The 19,156-nt window shown below is 48.8% G+C and overlaps 1 protein-coding gene across 10 annotated transcripts in view; it reads right to left on the minus strand.

Annotated features, from left to right (window-relative positions):
- The window catches only part of C2CD5 (C2 calcium dependent domain containing 5), a 101,075-nt gene that overhangs the window by 79,308 nt on the left and 2,611 nt on the right, over window positions 1-19,156 (minus strand). For 6 of the 10 annotated variants that reach the window (XM_073565105.1, XM_073565107.1, XM_073565108.1 and 3 more), the window contains 6 exons: window positions 17,277-17,363; window positions 17,033-17,204; window positions 14,799-14,894; window positions 14,444-14,599; window positions 14,065-14,263; window positions 7,253-7,404 (listed from right to left, as the gene is read on the minus strand). In XM_073565105.1, coding sequence (XP_073421206.1) covers window positions 7,253-7,404; window positions 14,065-14,263; window positions 14,444-14,599; window positions 14,799-14,894; window positions 17,033-17,204; window positions 17,277-17,363 — 862 coding nt within the window. Of the gene's footprint in view, window positions 1-499; window positions 689-7,252; window positions 7,405-8,313; window positions 8,439-14,064; window positions 14,264-14,443; window positions 14,600-14,798; window positions 14,895-17,032; window positions 17,205-17,276; window positions 17,364-19,156 lie in introns of those variants that run through there. The other 4 variants (XM_073565112.1, XM_073565106.1, XM_073565109.1 and 1 more) reach the window with 4 other exon arrangements.

Genomic DNA, 19,156 nt, shown 5'->3' on the forward strand with positions numbered 1-19,156 from the left:
GGGAGGCCGGAGAGTGTCAGCAGGTAGGTGGCACATGATCTCCCAGCCACATGACCAATCAGATGCTTGGTAGTGGGACACACACTATAGAAGGAAACGCGCTGTGCACCGCGCAATCCGTGCAGCCACCGTCCCCGGTCAGTGAATGGGACGCGTTATACCCAGATATTACGTGCGAGGTCTGCAGGGTGCGATGTGCTGCACAAACAAAGGAAATGCTGATGGGCTCCAAGCATGCAAGGGCCCCATGGCAAGCACAGGACAGCCCAAGGGCCGGGAGTGACACCATGGAAGCATCAATCCCACAGAGATCAGCAGCGCCATCACTGCGGATCCCTTCATGGTGCGGCTCCCTGGGAGTCTGATGTTAGTGTCGCTGTGGATGGACGTGCACACATTAGCCTGGTGATCAGCGGCAGCCTGGTGATCAGCGGCTCACACACTCTTAACCGCTGCTCATGGGAACTCAGCACAGCAGACGTGCGGCAATGGATCCTACCAGCCGACAGCAGCAACTCGTCACTGAAGGACCTGGATCTCCTCAGCCGTGGGCCGGCAGGAGTGGTGAGCGCTGGGGAGACGCGGGAGGCCAGAAGGAGACTACGGGACTGGCTGAGGCTCGGGGGCTCACAGATAAGAGCGGGGGAGCTGGGGGACACAAAAATTCGAGGACCCCTCGGAATAAGAGCTGAAGGAGGACAGAATGAAGATGAGGATGGCGGAAAAGAACAGAGGAAGAAAAAAGTGAAAATAAAAAGTACAGGTACCACACACCGAAATGGGGGGGGGGGGGGGATAGTTATACACACACACCCCAAGACCCAAAGGAATACAAGCATACACACACCGGGACCAGGGGTACAGGTATACACACACACAGACCTGAGGGTACAGGTATATACACACACACACACACACACCCCGAGACCCGGGGGGTACAGGTATACAAACACACTGACACCCGGGGGTACAGGTATACACACACACACACACCCCGAGACCCAGGGGGTACAGGTATACAAACACACCGAAACCCGAGGGTACAGGTATACAAACACACCGAGACCCGAGGGTACAGGTATACAAACACACCGAGACCCGAGGGTACAGGTATACACACACCGAGACCCGAGGGTACAGGTATACACACACACACACACACACACACACCGATACCCGAGGGTACAGGTATACACACACACACACACACCGAGACCCGGGGGGTACAGGTATATACACACAGAGACCCAGGGGGTACAGGCATACAATCACACACCAAGACCCGAGGGTACAGGTATACACACACAGAGACCCGAGGGTACAGGTATACACACACACAGAGACCCGAGGGTACAGGTCTATACGCACACCAGGACACGGGGATACAGGTATACACACACACACCGAGACCAGGTGGGTACAGGTATACACACACACACACACACTGAGACCTGAGGGTTCAGGTATATATATATATATATATATATATATATACACACACACACACACACACACACACACACACAGAGACCCGAGGGTACAGGTCTATACACACACCAGGACACGGGGATACAGGTATACACACACACACACACCCCGAGACCAGGTGGGTACAGGTATACACACACACACACACACACTGAGACCTGAGGGTTCAGGTATATATATATATATATATACACACACACACACACACACAGAGACCCGAGGGTACAGGTCTATACACACACCAGGACACGGGGATACAGGTATACACACACACACACCGAGACCAGGTGGGTACAGGTATACACACACACACACACACACACACACACTGAGACCTGAGGGTACAGGTATATATACACACACACACACACACACACACTGAGACCCGAGGGTGCAGGTCTATACAAACACCATGACCCGAGGGTACAGGTTTATACACACACCAAGACCAGGGGGTACAGGTATACACACACACACACACACACACGAGACCTGGGGGGTACAGGTATACACACACACACACCAAGACCCGGGGGGTACAGGTATACACAAACACCGAGACCCGGGGGATACAGGTATGAACACACCACAAAGAACCTGGGGTGGGGTAGAAGTATACACACACACACACACCGAGACCTGGTGGGGTACAGGTATACACACACACCGAGACCTGGGGGGGAACAGGTATACACACACACCGAGACCTGGGGGGGAACAGGTATACACACACACACCGAGACCTGGGGGGGAACAGGTATACACACACACACACCGAGACCTGGGGGGGAACAGGTATACACACACACACACCGAGACCTGGGGGGGAACAGGTATATACACACACACCTAGACCTGGGGGGTACAGGTATACACACACACACCGAGACGCAAGGGTACAGGTATATACACACACCGAGACCAGGGGGGGTACAGGCATAAACACACACACACACCAAGACCAGGGGGGTACAGCCACACACACTGAAACCCGGGAAGTACAAGTATATACATACACACACACGCCAAGACAGGGGTACAGGCATACACACACACACACACAGAGCATGGAGGTGGGGGAGGTTTGCAGGTATACTCACACACAGATCTGGGGTGGGGTACAGGTATTTTTTTAATACTGTGCAAAAATCTTAGGCAGGTTTGGAAAATGCTGCGCAGTCTGAGGCTTCAGAGACAAAACAGTTCATAACTTTTATCAAAGAACAAAACGTGAACTGAAGAATAGAGAGATGTAAATGCGGTCAGTATCTGGTGATCGCCCGTCGCCAGTATCTGGTGACCCCATCAGATCCTCCTCTCTCTTTATGTGATCCCACACGGATGGGATGATGTGAGATCAGAGCTCAGGGCCGGATCATCACCTCCATCATCAGTATCTGGTGACTGCCCGTCGCCTCCTCTGTCAGTATCTGGTGATCGCCCGTCGCCAGTATCTGGTGACCCCATCAGATCCTCCTCTCTCTTTATGTGATCCCACACAGATGGGATGATGTGAGATCAGAGCTCAGGGCCGGATCATCACCTCCATCATCAGTATCTGGTGACTGCCCGTCGCCTCCTCTGTCAGTATCTGGTGATCGCCCGTCGCCAGTATCTGGTGACCCCATCAGATCCTCCTCTCTCTTTATGTGATCCCACACGGATGGGATGATGCGAGATCAGGGCTCAGGGCCGGATCATCACCTCCATCAGTATCTAGTGACTGACCGTCGTCAGTATCTGGTGACTGCCCGTCGCCTCCTCTGTCAGTATCAGGTGATCGCCTGTCACCAGTATCTGGTGACCCCATCAGATCCTCCTCTCTCGTTATGTGATCTCATATCATCCAGGCTGTCTGGGATCAGGGCCGGATCATCACCTCCATCATCAGTATCTAGTGACTTACCGTCAGTATCTGGTGACCCCATCAGATCCTCCTGTCTCTTCATGTGATCTCACATCACCCCGTCTGTCTGGGATCAGGGCCGATCATCACCTCCATAATCAGTACCTTATTCAATATGTCGCCTTGTATTGAGTAATGTCTGAGCGGTCAGCCAGTAGGGACACTGGACGGCGCTCCCGCGCGTTGTCCCCTTAATGCTGCAGCTGCTCACACTGGCTGCCCGCTCAGACATTACTCAATACAAGGCAATATACTGAATAAGACCGGTGATCGGTGGAAACGTCAGAGTCGCTATATTACGTTTTTTCCTTCTCTTCTCCACGAATATTATATGTGAACATATAAATTAATTTTCTTCTTGGCATCACTTCACGGATTGAGTGTGCAGTGAGGTTTCTTCATCTGGATCCAGGGACCCATTGCACCGGCACCTCGCTTTTGGACAGAGTGCAAGCCAACTTATTTTACTCGGACTCATGTTTCTACACCTGGTTCCAATGTTTTCCTGCACAGCTGAGCCTCTTCCTCTTGTTTCCTTGTAGCAGGTTTGGGGGTTTTGGCCTCAATTCTCCCATGAAGATAACTTCTGACCAGACGTCTCCACAGCAGATGGTGCAGCTGGTCCCACTGGTTGCTGGCAGTCCATAGCTGATGGCACTATTGGACATCTGCTGATTTCAGAGTGGCATGCTGTGTCTGTGATAAGTTTCCTGGTCGACCCCTGCGTCTCTGGTACTCCTCACTGCCATCTCTTGGTGCTTCTTCCTCTTCAAGAGCAGCATCAGGACTCCACGGTACCGATGAAATCTTTGCCTGGGCCACACCTCGCTGATGCAGTATAACTACCTGATGTATTATTGCTGTGCTCAGTCTCGCCATGGTGTGTCACCTGTGACAAGAAGCTGTCTTCCACATCCTCACCTTTCTAGCAGAGTTTGGCTGCTCCTCTCCCAGTTTCCTACATGGCTGTTTCTGTTTCAGTTAAAGGGGTTGTCCGGGCTTTTCACATAATCTCAGTACATATCTGGGCTGCAGAATTATGACAATAAGTAATTTACTTCACGTGGACGGGGAGGGCCTGTAGCTATGGAGGGTGGGGTTGTTGCTATAGAGGGCATGTTTGGAGTAGAGTAGGAGGTTACGACTAGTTCTCATTTCAATGCCATAACACCCCCCCCCCTTGGACGTTCTGTTCAGAACATCTAGAAAACCATGCAAACTAGTGACAGAAAGTAAATTACTTATTGTCAATTCTGCAGCCCAGATATGTACTGAGATTATGTGAAAAGCCCGGACAACCCCTTTAATGATTGAGTTTTCACCTCCATATGAAGATGCTCATGATCTCCTGTCTGGTATAAATGGCTCCTCATATACACGACAGTGATCCTGCTCCACCCCCGACTGTGCAAGTGATGAGAAGTGACGGAGGCGACGGGCACCCAGCATATACTGATTATGGTGGCTACGGGCGCCCAGCATATACTGATGATGGAGGCGACAGGCACCCAGCATATACTGATGATGGAGGCGACAGGCACCCAGCATATACTGATGGAGGCGACAGGCACCCAGCATATACTGACGATGGAGGCCATGGGCAGTCACCATATACTGAACATGGAGGTGATGGGTGCCCAGCATATACTGATTATGGAAGCTACGGGCGCCCAGCATATACTGACGATGGAGGCCATGGGCAGTCACCATATACTGACGATGGAGGCGATGGGCGCCCAGCATATACTGATGATGGAGGCGACAGGCACCCAGCATATACTGACGATGAAGGCCATGAGCGGTCACCAGATACTGAAGATGGAGGTGATGGGTGCCCAGCATATACTGATGATGGAGGCGACGGATGTTCACCACATACTGACGATGAAGGCCATGAGCGGTCACCAGATACTGAAGATGGAGGTGATGGGTGCCCAGCATATACTGATGATGGAGGCGACGGATGTTCACCACATACTGACGATGAAGGCCATGAGCGGTCACCAGATACTGAAGATGGAGGTGATGGGTGCCCAGCATATACTGATGATGGAGGCGACGGATGTTCACCAGATACTGACGATGAAGGCCATGAGCGGTCACCAGATACTGACGATGGAGGTGATGGGTGCCCAGCATATACTGACGATGGAGGTGATAGACAGTCACCAGATACTGATGATGGAGGTGAAGGGCGGTCACCAGATACTGATGGGATTAATATTTCTCTTTTCTTCAGCTACTTTGATTTCATAAATTGATATAAATACACTTTTAACTTTTATAACTTTAAAAACTGTTTACTTTGCAGCATTTATTCTACACTTTAAAAAAAAAAAAAAAAAAAAAAAAAGAAAAAAGAAAAGACTTGAAGCTCCCAAATAGTACGACTAACGAGTAAGCCACATGTACAAAAAGGCTGATGTGTGAAGATATAACTACTGGACACCTGTGTTTTAGGCCGGGAGCGCAGCGATGACGGCCCGGGAGCTGACACTTTATATCAGGAGAACATAGAAAAAAGTTATAACGAAGCAGCTGCATCAAGAGTGACCCGGGGCAGGCAAAAAGGCAATGAACAGCGATGTAAATGGCATAAAATGCACAAACAAAGGAAATGTCAGGGGCCGCATGGTGGACTCAGACTGAGAAAACACTAGCACAGGTAATGTTACCTGGTGTTGTAAAGAAGTGCAGAGTCCCAGCGTTTCGCTGATAGCCAGCTTCTTCAGCTGCGCTCCCGGCCCGTCGTCTCTGTTCTTGGCCTGTAACTGCTGGCCGGTCCAGCCCGCGTCACACATACATTTCTTATCTTTACACCCGTCCTTTGGTTCATGTATTATATGATATATGTGGCAGCTTTTTTGCTTAGTTTTGTACAGAAGCCCCGAGACTCACATACAGATGTTTGTGAGGTCTAGTTTATTTACACACCTGCTGAAAACTTGTGCACAGACCTGTGCCGCTGCCCCTGGGTACAGAGAAATACCGATACACACCCGGCATGTACACAACTAACCTCAGGATAATGAGAAATGATGGGAGTTATCAAAACCATGCCTGAGGTGCGCAGGGGATGGTGCCTCGAGGGCACGGGCTCAGCAGCTCAGGGATTTACAGCCAGACCTGTATGGAGCGGCGAAGGTGACATGGCCACGCCAACGAGGAGCAGCGAAGGTGACATGGCCACGCCAACGAGGAGCAGCGAAGGTGACATGGCCACGCCCACGAGGAGCAGCGAAGGTGACATGCCCACGAGGAGCAGCGGTCACCATGTCCATACACTATCAGCCCCAGGCTCAGGGTGTATACTCCTCTGTGTGCGGGGGTGAAGTGTATGCATCGCCAAATGGTAAAGGCAGCATTATAGGATCATAGAGGAGACAACCAGGAGGATATGTGCCCGGAAAACTGGGGTGGGAAATCAGTAATGGGGCACAAAGAGCCGTAATCAATGGGGGAAGAGAATAAATGCCAAATAGACGAGTAAACACAAGGGACAGAGATGGAGGAGGTGTGGAGAACTACAGTAACCAGAAAAAACTCAGAGGGGCCTTGGAGAGGGGCAGGGGCGTACCCTCAAAGGGGCCGGGGTGGGGGTTTAAGAGGACAGTGCCATACCGATAGAGGGGACAAGTGGGAGTGGCCATGGGGATAGGAAATGGAGGAGATGCCACTGGGAACGGCCCGGCACTGTACATATCGGTGGGAGACGCTTCCCATATTGCGGACCCTTCAGACATCTTTTTGATAACTTGCAGCAGTGGAGGAAACAATATAAAAATAAATTAAACACAAACCAAAGAAGGACAAATGACAAACAGAAGGATGATGCCATCGTGGGTGGAGGCGTCTTACCAGTCTTAGGTGTCAAACTCAAATCTGTGTCTGAAGAGGAGGACTGTCGGCTGTACGACTTGGAAGGTGAAAAGGAATAGGTTTGATTTTTCAGAGGGGTGGAGGGTCCGGATGAGTGAATATTGGGGATTAGCTCTTCACTGAAGGGGGTCCTGTCAGAAGAAGGTGGAGATACATTAAATAACCCCCCAAATAAACCAATCATTGGGGGGCGCCTCCCATAGTGGGGTGCTTTGGGATGACTGAGGTGACCACTCTCCCAGGCCCTCTTAATGTCAGTGCCGCTCCTCAGGCCAGCGTGTGCCACCAACAACAAAGATCAGCAAAGAAAACGAGACAAAAGAAGCAAAAGATCTCAGCGCAAGCAGAAGGCAGGGTGGTCCTGCAGCCGCAGCGTCCTCCTCCCCGGCTCCTACATGTTTCCTTATCTACCAGCTCCACTATCATGCATCAGCTACACGGAGCCAGATCTAACACTACGCCCTCCGGCGGCTGCCGGCACTTACCTGGTGCCCCTCCACTGACCACCAACCACCTGACCTCAGACACCGGGAAACCCACCAAGAGGTCGGGGGATCAGGGCGGACCCCTGATCTCTGACGTCTCACTTCTCACTATCCTCATACATTGTAGATTGGGCAGCAGCTTTATGCTCCAGGTACATCCAAATCTGCAGTTACCTCAAGAGCTGCACTTCAAAGCGCAGCTGCCAGATGGTCAGTTATACAGGATTGCATTATGGTAAATTCAAAACGCATTACTAATGCCATATATCACTGATGAAAAGTATGCTTTGAGGTGTGCCAGCAGAGCGCAAGTATAATGAGACCGCAGCTCTGGAGGTGAATGGAGGATAAGACAACGTAACAGCTGAATAGCAAGTGCAGCTCTGGAAGTGATAGGATGTGGAAATATTTCTCCTAGTCAACGAGGCTGGAGTTGAACATCAGTGGAGGGGATTCTGCGCACACCTAAGCACCTGTCCATGGGTAGTAAGTGGCAGTGCCAGCCTACCCTGCCCGCCTGCCTCTCCCCGCTCCTGAGGGAGAGAGGTCTCGTACCAGTGTAGATGAGAGTGGGGACAGACACAGAGAAGTTCTGAGTAAGTCGTGAGCCGGAAGCAGTGTGAATAGGGCTGTTGTGGGTTGAGCGATATCCGTGGCTTGGTGGCTGGACCAAAGGAGACCTGAGAAAAGCGGCAGCAACGCGTGGGAGAAAAAGAACAGGACACAAGTTCTACAGGTTAAAAAAGATCTGGCTGAGAAATGGTTAATGGAAGATCCCATCCTAGAGGCATGCAAGAAAAGAGCGTCATACACTGCAAACACCGGGACACAACAGCTGCTCCAGACTGCACCATCCACACCAGAGCACTACAGAGCACAGAACTAGACCCCAGAGCTGCACTCACTATTCTGCTAGTGCAGTCACTGTGTACATACATTACATTACTGATCCTGAGTTACCTCCTGTATTATACTCCAGAGCTGCACTCACTATTCTGCTGGTGTAGTCACTGTGTACATACATTACATTACTGATCCTGAGTTACATCCTGTATTATACCCCAGAGCTGCACTCACTATTCTGCTGGTGCAGTCACTGTGTACATACATTACATTACTAATCCTGAGTTACATCCTGTATTATACCCCAGAGCTGCACTCACTATTCTGCTGGTGCAGTCACTGTGTACATACATTACATTACTAATCCTGAGTTACATCCTGTATTATACCCCAGAGCTGCACTCACTATTCTGCTGGTGCAGTCACTGTGTACATACATTACATTACTGATCCTGAGTTACATCCTGTATTATACCCCAGAGCTGCACTCACTATTCTGCTGGTGCAGTCACTGTGTACACACATTACATTACTGATCCTGAGTTACCTCCTGTATTATACCCCAGAGCTGCACTCACTATTCTGCTGGTGCAGTCACTGTGTACATACATTACATTACTGATCCTGAGTTACATCCTGTATTATACCCCAGAGCTGCACTCACTATTCTGCTGGTGCAGTCACTGTGTACATACATTACATTACTGATCCTGAGTTACATCCTGTATTATACCCCAGAGCTGCACTCACTATTCTGCTGGTGCAGTCACTGTGTACATACATTACATTACTAATCCTGAGTTACATCCTGTATTATACCCCAGAGCTGCACTCACTATTCTGCTGGTGCAGTCACTGTGTACATACATTACATTACTGATCCTGAGTTACCTCCTGTATTATACCCCAGAGCTGCACTCACTATTCTGCTGGTGCAGTCACTGTGTACACACATTACATTACTGATCCTGAGTTACCTCCTGTATTATACCCCAGAGCTGCACTCACTATTCTGCTGGTGCAGTCACTGTGTACATACATTACATTACTGATCCTGAGTTACATCCTGTATTATACTCCAGAGCTGCACTCACTATTCTGCTGGTGCAGTCACTGTGTACATACATTACATTACTGATCCTGAGTTACATCCTGTATTATACCCCAGAGCTGCACTCACTATTCTGCTGGTGCAGTCACTGTGTACATACATTACATTACTAATCCTGAGTTACATCCTGTATTATACCCCAGAGCTGCACTCACTATTCTGCTGGTGCAGTCACTGTGTACATACATTACATTACTAATCCTGAGTTACATCCTGTATTATACCCCAGAGCTGCACTCACTATTCTGCTGGTGCAGTCACTGTGTACATACATTACATTACTGATCCTGAGTTACATCCTGTATTATACCCCAGAGCTGCACTCACTATTCTGCTGGTGCAGTCACTGTGTACATACATTACATTACTAATCCTGAGTTACATCCTGTATTATACCCCAGAGCTGCACTCACTATTCTGCTGGTGCAGTCACTGTGTACATACATTACATTACTGATCCTGAGTTACATCCTGTATTATACTCCAGAGCTGCACTCACTATTCTGCTGGTGCAGTCACTGTGTACATACATTACATTTCTGATCCTGAGTTACATCCTGTATTATACTCCTGAGCTGCACTCACTATTCTGCTGGTGCAGTCACTGTGTACATACATTACATTACTGATCCCGAGTTACCTCCTGTATTACACCCCAGAGCTGCACTCACTATTCTGCTGGTGCAGTCACTGTGTACATACATTACTGATCCTGAGTTACCTCCTGTATTATACCCCAGAGCTGCACTCACTATTCTGCTGGTGCAGTCACTGTGTACATACATTACATTACTGATCCCGAGTTACCTCCTGTATTATACCCCAGAGCTGCACTCACTATTCTGCTGGTGCAGTCACTGTGTACATACATTACATTACTGACCCTGAGTTACATCCTGTATTATACTCCAGAGCTGCACTCACTATTCTGCTGGTGCAGTCACTGTGTACATACATTACATTACTGATCCTGAGTTACCTCCTGTATTATACCCCAGAGCTGCACTCACTATCCTGCTGGTGCAGTCACTGTGTACATACATTACATTACTGACCCTGAGTTACATCCTGTATTATACTCCAGTGCTGCACTCACTATTCTGCTGGTGCAGTCACTGTGTACATACATTACATTACTGATCCTGAGTTACCTCCTGTATTATACCCCAGAGCTGCACTCACTATTCTGCTGGTGCAGTCACTGTGTACATACATTACATTACTGATCCCGAGTTACCTCCTGTATTATACCCCAGAGCTGCACTCACTATTCTGCTGGTGCAGTCACTGTGTACATACATTACATTACTGACCCTGAGTCACATCCTGTATTATACTCCAGAGCTGCACTCACTATTCTGCTGGTGCAGTCACTGTGTACATACATTACATTACTGATCCTGAGTTACCTCCTGTATTATACCCCAGAGCTGCACTCACTATCCTGCTGGTGCAGTCACTGTGTACATACATTACATTACTGACCCTGAGTTACATCCTGTATTATACTCCAGTGCTGCACTCACTATTCTGCTGGTGCAGTCACTGTGTACATACATTACATTACTGATCCCGAGTTACCTCCTGTATTATACCCCAGAGCTGCACTCACTATTCTGCTGGTGCAGTCACTGTGTACATACAGTGGGGAAAAAAAGTATTTAGTCAGTCAGCAATAGTGCAAGTTCCACCACTTAAAAAGATGAGAGGCGTCTGTAATTTACATCATAGGTAGACCTCAACTATGGGAGACAAACTGAGAAAAAAAAAATCCAGAAAATCACATTGTCTGTTTTTTTTTCATTTTATTTGCATATTATGGTGGAAAATAAGTATTTTGTCAGAAACAAGCAATCAAGATTTCTGGCTCTCACAGACCTGTAACTTCTTCTTTAAGAGTCTCCTCTTTCCTCCACTCATTACCTGTAGTAATGGCGCCTGTTTAAACTTGTTATCAGTATAAAAAGACACCTGTGCACACCCTCAAACAGTCTGACTCCAAACTCCACTATGGTGAAGACCAAAGAGCTGTCAAAGGACACCAGAAACAAAATTGTAGCCCTGCACCAGGCTGGGAAGACTGAATCTGCAATAGCCAACCAGCTTGGAGTGAAGAAATCAACCGTGGGAGCAATAATTAGAAAATGGAAGACATACAAGACCACTGATAATCTCCCTCGATCTGGTGCTCCACGCAAAATCCCACCCCGTGGGGTCAGAATGATCACAAGAACGGTGAGCAAAAATCCCAAAACCACGCGGGGGGACCTAGTGAATGAACTGCAGAGAGCTGGGACCAATGTAACAAGGCCTACCATAAGTAACACACTACGCCACCATGGACTCAGATCCTGCAGTGCCAGACGTGTCCCACTGCTTAAGCCTGTACATGTCCGGGCCCGTCTGAAGTTTGCTAGAGAGCATTTGGATGATCCAGAGGAGTTTTGGGAGAATGTCCTATGGTCTGATGAAACCAAACTGGAACGGTTTGGTAGAAACACAACTTGACGTGTTTGGAGGAAAAAGAATACTGAGTTGCATCCATCAAACACCATACCTACTGTAAAGCATGGTGGTGGAAACATCATGCTTTGGGGCTGTTTCTCTGCAAAGGGGCCAGGACGACTGATCCGGGTACATGAAAGAATGAATGGGGCCAGGTATCGTGAGATTTTGAGTGCAAAGCTCCTTCCATCAGCAAGGGCATTGAAGATGAAACGTGGCTGGGTCTTTCAACATGACAATGATCCAAAGCACACCGCCAGGGCAACGAAGGAGTGGCTTCGTAAGAAGCATTTCAAGGTCCTGGAGTGGCCTAGCCAGTCTCCAGATCTCAACCCTATAGAAAACCTTTGGAGGGAGTTGAAAGTCCGTGTTGCCAAGCGAAAAGCCAAAAACATCACTGCTCTAGAGGAGATCTGCATGGAGGAATGGGCCAACATACCAACAACAGTGTGTGGCAACCTTGTGAAGACTTACAGAAAACGTTTGACCTCTGTCATTGCCAACAAAGGATATATCACAAAGTATTGAGATGAAATTTTGTTTCTGACCAAATACTTATTTTCCACCATAATATGCAAATAAAATGAAAAAAAAAACAGACAATGTGATTTTCTGGATTTTTTTTTCTCAGTTTGTCTCCCATAGTTGAGGTCTACCTATGATGTAAATTACAGACGCCTCTCATCTTTTTAAGTGGTGGAACTTGCACTATTGCTGACTGACTAAATACTTTTTTTCCCCACTGTACATTACTGATCCCGAGTTACATCCTGTATTATACCCCAGAGCTGCACTCACTATTCTGCTGGTGCAGTCACTGTGTACACACATTACATTTCTGATCCTGAGTTACATTCTGTATTATACTCCTGAGCTGCACTCACTATTGTGCTGGTGCAGTCACTGTGTACATACATTACTGATCCTGAGTTACCTCCTGTATTATACCCCAGAGCTGCACTCACTATTCTGCTGGTGCAGTCACCATGTACATACATTACTGATCCTGAGTTACCTCCTGTATTATACTCCAGAGCTGCACTCACTATTCTGCTGGTGCAGTCACTGTGTACATACATTACTGATCCTGAGTTACCTCCTGTATTATACTCCAGAGCTGCACTCACTATTCTGCTGGTGCAGTCACTGTGTACATACATTACATTACTGATCCTGAGTTACATCCTGTATTATACTCCAGAGCTGCACTCACTATTCTGCTGGTGCAGTCACTGTGTACATACATTACTGATCCTGAGTTACATCCTGTATTATACCCCAGAGCTGCACTCACTATTCTGCTGGTGCAGTCACTGTGTACATACATTACATTACTGATCCTGAGTTACATCCTGTATTATACTCCAGAGCTGCACTCACTATTCTGCTGGTGCAGTCACTGTGTACATACATTACATTACTGATCCTGAGTTACCTCCTGTATTATACTCCAGAGCTGCACTCACTATTCTGCTGGTGCAGTCACTGTGTACATACATTACATTACTGATCCTGAGTTACCTCCTGTATTATACTCCAGAGCTGCACTCACTATTCTGCTGGTGCAGTCACTGTGTACATACATTACATTACTGATCCTGAGTTACCTCCTGTATTATACCCCAGAGCAGCACTCACTATTCTGCTGGTGCAGTCACTGTGTACATACATTACATTACTGATCCTGAGTTACATCCTGTATTATACTCCAGAGCTGCACTCACTATTCTGCTGTGGAGCGCAGTATGGGAGGAGCTGGCGTTCTGTGCACGGATGGACACGGTAGATATACACACACGCAGTGTATAGTCCATGCTCTGTGACCCCGGGGGACGGATCTTACTTACTCCTTCAGCTCTTTACATGGTGAGTGACAGGCTGGAAGGAATGGAGTTGGGTTGCTTAGTTTATCCAGTGTACACGCGGTTCCAATGGCCCGGACCACCAAACCGGACTCCCCCTCCAGATCGAAGCATTGCAGGTAGCCCACCACGGCATTGCCTCGCATCTCCAGCACTTTCAGGCCAATCTTCCTCTGCAGCTCGCCTGGTGAGGAAACTCGCATGATACATTGCCTGTTCATTAGCTCAGACACGAGCCGTCAGCGCGGGTCACCCCGTGGACGGACGTGATCACCTCCCTCAGTCTGGGCCCCGTATACAGTGATGTCACATCTGCACTTACAGATGGCATTACCCACCATCTACTCTGCCCAAACCGCCTCACCTGACATGAGGGAGATCAGCCGCTGACGCGCCTCATTGGAGGCTCTCGGGGTCCGGATCCGGTCAATCCACTGATATTCAGGATCCTCGTTCACCACCAGTTCTTCTACAAAGCCGTGGATGACGGCCGCGCGGTACGACTTAGGGATGGAAGTGGCTGCAGTGTAAACATAAAGGACCGAGCGAAGCTGAGCATGGAACACAGGTGTGGGGGTACACACAGCAAAACCCTCTCTAACCTCTAGAGGGCGCTGCACATATCACCCCAGAACAGATACAACCATGGGTTCACTCCAAAAAGGACTACTCCTCATCAGCAGACGCTCACACATACTGGGTGACTGCTCATCACTTACTGCAGAAGAACTTCACTCCGCAGGAAGATTGACGGAAGCGATTCAGATCATTGAAGAGATCCACTTTCACCACCACGCTGATCTCACCACGAATCCCTACAGGAAGGGAAAACTGATCAAAAGGACAGATAACTGCAAGCAGCGCGACAACGAGCGAGCGCGACAACGAGCGAGAACCACAAAGGCACGACATTAATACACAGAGGCAAGTGGCAATGAGCGAGCGACACAAAGGCGCAATATTAATACAGACATGAGTGACAACAAGCAAGCGACAGATGAGAACACCACTAACACACAAAGGAAAGCGACAAGAGCGCCACAAAAGAACATTAACACACAGAAAAGAGAGACAATAAGCGAGCACCACAAGAGGAAGATATTAATAGAAATCAAAGGGACAAAGAGCTAGTGCCAGAGGCAACATAAGGGAGCGACAATGAACAAGCGACAGAAGAGAAGATTACTAAAAAAGCAAAAAAAGAGTGAGGGTAACAAGAGGACAACACTAATACAGATGAAAGCAACAACGAGCAAGTGCCACAAGAGGACAACAGTAATACAGGTGAACGGACAATGATCAAGCACCAAACAAGTACGACGCAACAAAAAGGAGTACAACAAGAGGACAATACTACACAAAATGAAGAGACAACGAGATAGCGCAAGAAGAGGACCACACTAACACTGACTAAAGCGATAACGAGCGAGCGCAACAAAGGCACAACATTAATACTGACGAGCGAGCAGCACAAGAGTACTGCAGATGGGAGCGACATGAGGACAGATGAATACACCAAGACACAGACGAGCGAGACGAAGAACGAGCGTCACGAGAGGACGACATGAATACTCAAGATGAGACTGACAAAAAGCCACGCCACAAAAGAACGCCGTGAGCGTGACAAGAGCACAACATGAAAGGACAACAGAACGTGACGAAGCGTATGGCCACGATGGCGGCACACGGGGGGTGACCTGTTAGGCAAACAACTTTGTGTCCACATGGCGGGGGCTGCGGGTGGCCCTCAAGCTGTGGTTTGTGCACCCTGGGGCAATACATCTTCATCCTGCAATCATCCTTTAGAACCATTAGAACCCGACTAACAAGAAAGTTCTAATGTTTATCTTTATGATTACAGTGCAAGACGGCCATCGATGAGGCACCGGACATGGAAGGGCCACCCCCCTTTATCACACCCTTGAAAAAAATGTATTCATTTCCATTAGGGTTTATGGATGGGCTTACAGTTGGGGTTGGGCTAAAATTAGGGGTGTGTTGGGGTTAGAATTGGGGGGAGGGGTCCATGGTTTAGGTACATCAGGGGAGCTCCAAATGCGACATGGCACCACCATTGATTCCAGCCAATTTTGCATTCAAAAAGTCAATCTGTGTTCCCTCCTTTCTGAGCTCTGCCATGCACCCAAACAGTGGCTTTCCCCCACATATGGGGTATCAGTGTACTCAGGAGAAATTGCACAACAGATTTTGTGGTCCATTTTCTCCTGATACCCTTGTGAAAATAAAAAAAAATTTGGTTCCAAAATACATTTTTTGTTTAAAGAGTAAAATGTTTATTTTTCCCTTCCACATTGCTTTAATTCTCGTGAAGGAACTTAAGGGTTAATAAACTTCTTGAATCTGGTTTAGCACACCTTGAGGGGTGCAGTTTTTAGAATGGTGTCACTTTTGGGTACTTTCTCTTATATAGATCCCCTCAAAGTGACTTCAAATGTGAGGTGGCCCCTAAAAAAAATGGTTTCGTAAATTTTGTTGGAAAAATGAGAAATCGCTGGTCAACTTTTAACCCTTAAAATGTACTAACAAAAAATTATGTTTACAAAACTGTGCTGATGTAAAGTAGACATGAGGGAAATTTTATTTATTAAGTATTTTATGCGATATGACTCTCTGATTTAAGGGCACAAAAATTATAAGTGGGGAGGGGGAAAAAAAAAAAAAAAAAACGCAAAATTTTCGCCAAATTTCTGTTTTTTTCATAAACACAAGTTATATCGAAGAAATTTTACCACCAAGATGACGTACAATATGTGACGAAAAAACAAAATCTCAGAATCAGTGGTACACGTTGAAGCGTTCCAGAGTTGTAACCTCAAAGTGACAGTGGTCAGAATTGTAAAAGTTGGCTCCGTCACTAAGGGGTTAAGCAACTGCACAGGACGACCCCACAGTACGGCAGAGCTGGAGACCCCTACATCAGACCGCTTCTTACCGTGTATAGTGTCGTATATAGGAAACCACCCTGAAATGACAGTGGCAGCCTCGGTGTACAGCAACGGGTCGATGTCTATGTACACCTTCCCGATGGCGTCATTGGCGCTGTATGTATCGTGGTCCAGGACTGTGATCTGTAGCGGCTCATCCTGCAAATCCTCATCATCCACCTGCAGAGAGCGAGGGGTTAACACCCAGCAAAGTATCTGAACGCCCAACATCCACTAGACAAAGTATCTCACCTCAAACTTAAACCACTCGGAGTTCCACTGTGGATTCAGAGACTTGGGGTACACGTCAGTCTTAAACGTGGTGTTTGCAAACTTCACCTGAAGGAATGGAGAAGGGTTAATAAGGGGATTATGATTTATTATTATAGCGCCATTTATTCCATGGCGCTTTATATGTGAGTAGGGGTGTACATAAATACAAGTACAGTAATCTTACACAATACAAGTCACCACTGGTAATGAAGGAGAGAGGACGCTGCCCGCGAGGGCTCACAACCTACAGGGGATGAGAGAGGACGCTGCCCGCGAGGGCTCACAACCTACAGGGGATGAGAGGGGACGCTGCCCGCGAGGGCTCACAACCTACAGGGGATGAGAGAGGACCCTGCCCGCGAGGGCTCACAGTCTACAGGGGATGAGAGAGAACCCTGCCCGCGAGGGCTCACAGTCTACAGGGGATGAGAGAGGACCCTGCCCGCGAGGGCTCACAGTCTACAAGGGTCCACTCCAAAAGAAAGAGATATGCCTGTGGGAAAACACAGGCGAGGACAAAGAAAAAGAAGAGACAAAGTGCACAAGGGGCAAACAATGCGAGCAACAGAGGAAGAGAGATGGACAGAGACAATGTATCCACAGCAGAGGAAATCCCAGCACAATGGTAACCGCGGCAACCAGAAAGCAAACAACACAAGAGACTAAAGACAAAGGCAGCTGTCACCAAGAGCAAAAGATCTGCAACCCGGGTGTACCCCCATAATGGCCACGAGTCAGGGTGCAGCCCCCATAATGGCCACGAGTCAGGGTGCAGCCCCCATAATGGCCACGAGTCAGGGTGCAGCCCCCATAATGGCCACGAGTCAGGGTGCAGCCCCCATAATGGCCACGAGTCAGGGTGCAGCCCCCATAATGGCCACGAGTCAGGGTGCGACCCCCATAATGGCCACGAGTCAGGGTGCGACCCCCATAATGGCCACGAGTCAGGGTGCGACCCCCATAATGGCCACGAGTCAGGGTGCGACCCCCATAATGGCCACGAGTCAGGGTGCAACCCCCATAATGGCCACGAGTCAGGGTGTAACCCCCAGAATGGCCACGAGTCAGGGTGTAACCCCCAGAATGGCCACGAGTCAGGGTGTAACCCCCAGAATGGCCAAGAGTCAGGGTGTAACCCCCATAATGGCCACGAGTCAGGGTGTAACCCCCATAATGGCCACGAGTCAGGGTGTAACCCCCATAATGGCCACGAATCAGGGTGTAACCCCCATAATGGCCACGAGTCAGGGTGTAACCCCCATAATGGCCAAGAGTCAGGGTGTGACCCCCATAATGGCCACGAGTCAGGGTGTGACCCCCATAATGGCCAAGAGTCAGGGTGTGACCCCCATAATGGCCAAGAGTCAGGGTGTGACCCCCATAATGGCCAAGAGTCAGGGTGTGACCCCCATAATGGCCAAGAGTCAGGGTGTGACCCCCATAATGGCCAAGAGTCAGGGTGTGACCCCCATAATGGCCAAGAGTCAGGGTGTGACCCCCATAATGGCCAAGAGTCAGGGTGTGACCCCCATAATGGCCAAGAGTCAGGGTGTGACCCCCATAATGGCCAAGAGTCAGGGTGTGACCCCCATAATGGCCAAGAGTCAGGGTGTGACCCCCATAATGGCCAAGAGTCAGGGTGTGACCCCCATAATGGCCAAGAGTCAGGGTGTGACCCCCATAATGGCCAAGAGTCAGGGTGTGACCCCCATAATGGCCAAGAGTCAGGGTGTGACCCCCATAATGGCCAAGTCAGGGTGTGACCCCCATAATGGCCAAGAGTCAGGGTGTGACCCCCATAATGGCCAAGAGTCAGGGTGTGACCCCCATAATGGCCAAGAGTCAGGGTGTGACCCCCA

This window comes from Dendrobates tinctorius, unplaced genomic scaffold (assembly GCF_039654945.1).
Source record: "Dendrobates tinctorius isolate UK_male_01 unplaced genomic scaffold, ASM3965494v1 ptg000540l, whole genome shotgun sequence".
NCBI lineage: Eukaryota > Metazoa > Chordata > Amphibia > Anura > Dendrobatidae > Dendrobates > Dendrobates tinctorius.